The 2,562-nt window shown below is 39.3% G+C and overlaps 1 protein-coding gene across 1 annotated transcript in view; it reads left to right on the top strand.

The window, feature by feature from the left end:
* LOC109969949 (solute carrier organic anion transporter family member 3A1-like) overlaps nucleotides 1-2,562 on the top strand; it is a 21,637-nt gene that overhangs the window by 12,684 nt on the left and 6,391 nt on the right. The window contains exons 3-6 of the mRNA XM_020617185.1: nucleotides 555-653; nucleotides 847-1,116; nucleotides 1,242-1,406; nucleotides 1,597-1,795. Of these exons, the coding sequence (XP_020472841.1) occupies nucleotides 555-653; nucleotides 847-1,116; nucleotides 1,242-1,406; nucleotides 1,597-1,795 (733 nt within the window). The remainder of the gene's footprint in view (nucleotides 1-554; nucleotides 654-846; nucleotides 1,117-1,241; nucleotides 1,407-1,596; nucleotides 1,796-2,562) is intronic.

Below are 2,562 nucleotides of genomic sequence, written 5' to 3'. Positions count from 1 at the left end.
CTTATCGCTCTTTTTTGTAATATATTATATATATTATATAATAATATATAATATTTGTTATTTCTGTCTTTTATAATAGAGATTTTATTACAGCCTCCTCTGCTCTGGGTTCTGTTATTGGCAGTGGGGCAACTGGAGCTCACTCTTACTGGTCCACTAACCACCAGCATGGGCATCTATGCACGAAAGAGAAGCTGCATATTCCAGTGACAGTGAATAAATCTATCAGTGAGAGACATCTGATAAAAGCTGGCATTAATGCAAGACTTAGTTTTTCTTTTAATAAAATGTGTTTGGTTCCTAATCATACAGTAGATTCAGCAATGGAAGTGCTATCAGTGGTAGGAAACAGCATTAACAAAAGGGCCCAGAATTAAACATCTTACAGGCTTGATATAATACTGTCATCTGCTGAAATATCAGGTGAAATGCACTTATTGTTTTTTTTGTTTGTTTTGTTTTTTTCTAATCTTATTTGTTGGTTTCTAGTTCCTTCTTGACAGTGGTTGACCTTTTCATTTTTACATTCATTTATGTCTCTTTTTGTCTTGCAGGTATTTTATTTTCAACATTAGTGTTTGGCCCAGCTTGTGGCTTCATCTTAGGCTCTATCTGTACCAAAGTCTACGTTGATGCTGTCTTCATCGACACCAGTGAGTTGGAATTTCTTACTTCTTGAGATGCGTTCTTGAATTTTGTTTATTGTCATAGCAGTAGTTATAAACATACATTAAAGAAGATGTAACAGGCTAAATTTACTCCAACTGGAACCCAGTTTCTTCATAATTATCTATGAAATTTCATTTTACAACATCATTCAGCTTTTATTCCCCTACTTCCTGTCAGGTAAGTTAGACATCACTCCAGATGACCCTCGCTGGATCGGGGCGTGGTGGGCCGGCTTCCTCCTCTGCAGTGCCTTACTCTTCCTGTCGGCTCTCTTTATGTTCGGATTCCCCCAAGCGCTAGGCGAGCAGGACATAGATGTTGGAGGGGAGAGTGAGCAGGCCATGCTGCCTTCTTCCCTAACTCTGGAGTACCAGGACAATAAACTCAACAGGGCCATTCATGGTTTTGATATGAACAGTGGACTCTCAGTTTGTGAGCATCTGAGAGGTAAGGGGGAACAGAGGGAGGTGATGGTGAGACAAAAAATGTTGAAGGAAGCTGTTAAGGTACAAATTGTCCTTATGGTTTTTTTTTTTTTACAAATTTTTTCTGTTTTCTCTCTACTGACTCAGTAATCCCTCGCGTAACCAGGCATCTACTCTCCAATCCGGTATTCAGCTGCATCACGCTGGCAGCCTGCATGGAGATTGCTGTAGTTGCTGGCTTTGCAGCCTTCCTAGGCAAATACCTGGAGCAGCAGTTCAACCTTACCACCTCCTCAGCCAATCAGCTGCTAGGTAGGCAGGTCATAAGCTTGTCTCATTGCCTTTTTGGTTGCAAACATAATGTTTTACCATTAAAGTGTAAGTGCAAAAGAAGCAGGCTAAGGTTAAACAAACTGTAATAGAAATATTGGTGCAGCACAGAAACCTCTAATAAGGAAAATGCCTGTAAAGTTTGTGAACTCTTTTGTTTCACCTTCCTAAGGTATGACAGCTATACCCTGTGCCTGTCTGGGTATCTTCCTTGGGGGACTGCTGGTTAAGAAGCTGAACCTGTCTGCTCTGGGTGCTGTCCGTATGGCCATGCTGGTCAACCTGGTGTCCACTGCCTGCTATGTCTCTTTTCTCTTCTTGGGCTGTGACACCGGACCTGTTGCTGGGGTTTCAGTGACCTATGGCAACGAGTAAGAGCGATAAACCACTGACATGTATGAGGGATCTATGCAAGAATTTTTAGTTCTGTGTGGGAGTTACTCTTGTTTTTCCACATATTAGTATGCTTGTTTGCAATTTGACAAGAAACATGTTGTAGTTATTTATGACTTGCACACCAAACATACAACTTTTTTGCATAGCTGTAGCTATTATTACTTTTGTATTTCTTCAATTTTTTTCTGCATAAACAATCATCAATGTATTACTGTGACATTTTTAGGGAAACACACTTATTCACTATCCTGGCAAAAATTTTAGAAAATTTGATGGTTGTTGAATATTGCAGGTGAGGAAACACACTTATTCACTATCCTGGCAAGAATTTTAGAAAATTAATACCCCTGTCATATGTGTACAGGAAAATCTGAAGCAGATTTGAAGCTTAAAGACGGTAAGCAAGGTGAAACAGCTAGCCTTAATCTGTCCAAAAGTCATATTTGACAAAGACATAGGGGAGCTATATCAATCTTGGTGCGAAAGCAAATAAGCATGTTTCTCATAATATTCCGTAGTCCCTTCTTATTCTTTTGTCAAATTACAGATAACAGAACATGATCAACATAACTAGGCATTAATGGAGTCCAAAATCTGGTTTACAGCAGGGCAAATAAGTATTTGATACACTGCTGATTTTTCAAGTTTTCCCACTTACAGAGAATGGACAGTTCTGTAATTTTCATCGTAGGTACACCTCAACTGTGAGAGACAGAATCTACAAAAAAATTCCAGAAAATCA

The sequence above is a fragment of the Monopterus albus genome, unplaced genomic scaffold, assembly GCF_001952655.1.
Source record: "Monopterus albus unplaced genomic scaffold, M_albus_1.0 scaffold186.1, whole genome shotgun sequence".
Lineage (NCBI taxonomy): Eukaryota > Metazoa > Chordata > Actinopteri > Synbranchiformes > Synbranchidae > Monopterus > Monopterus albus.
Note: the sequence above shows the minus strand (reverse complement) of the source record. Positions and strands in the feature narration are given on the sequence as shown.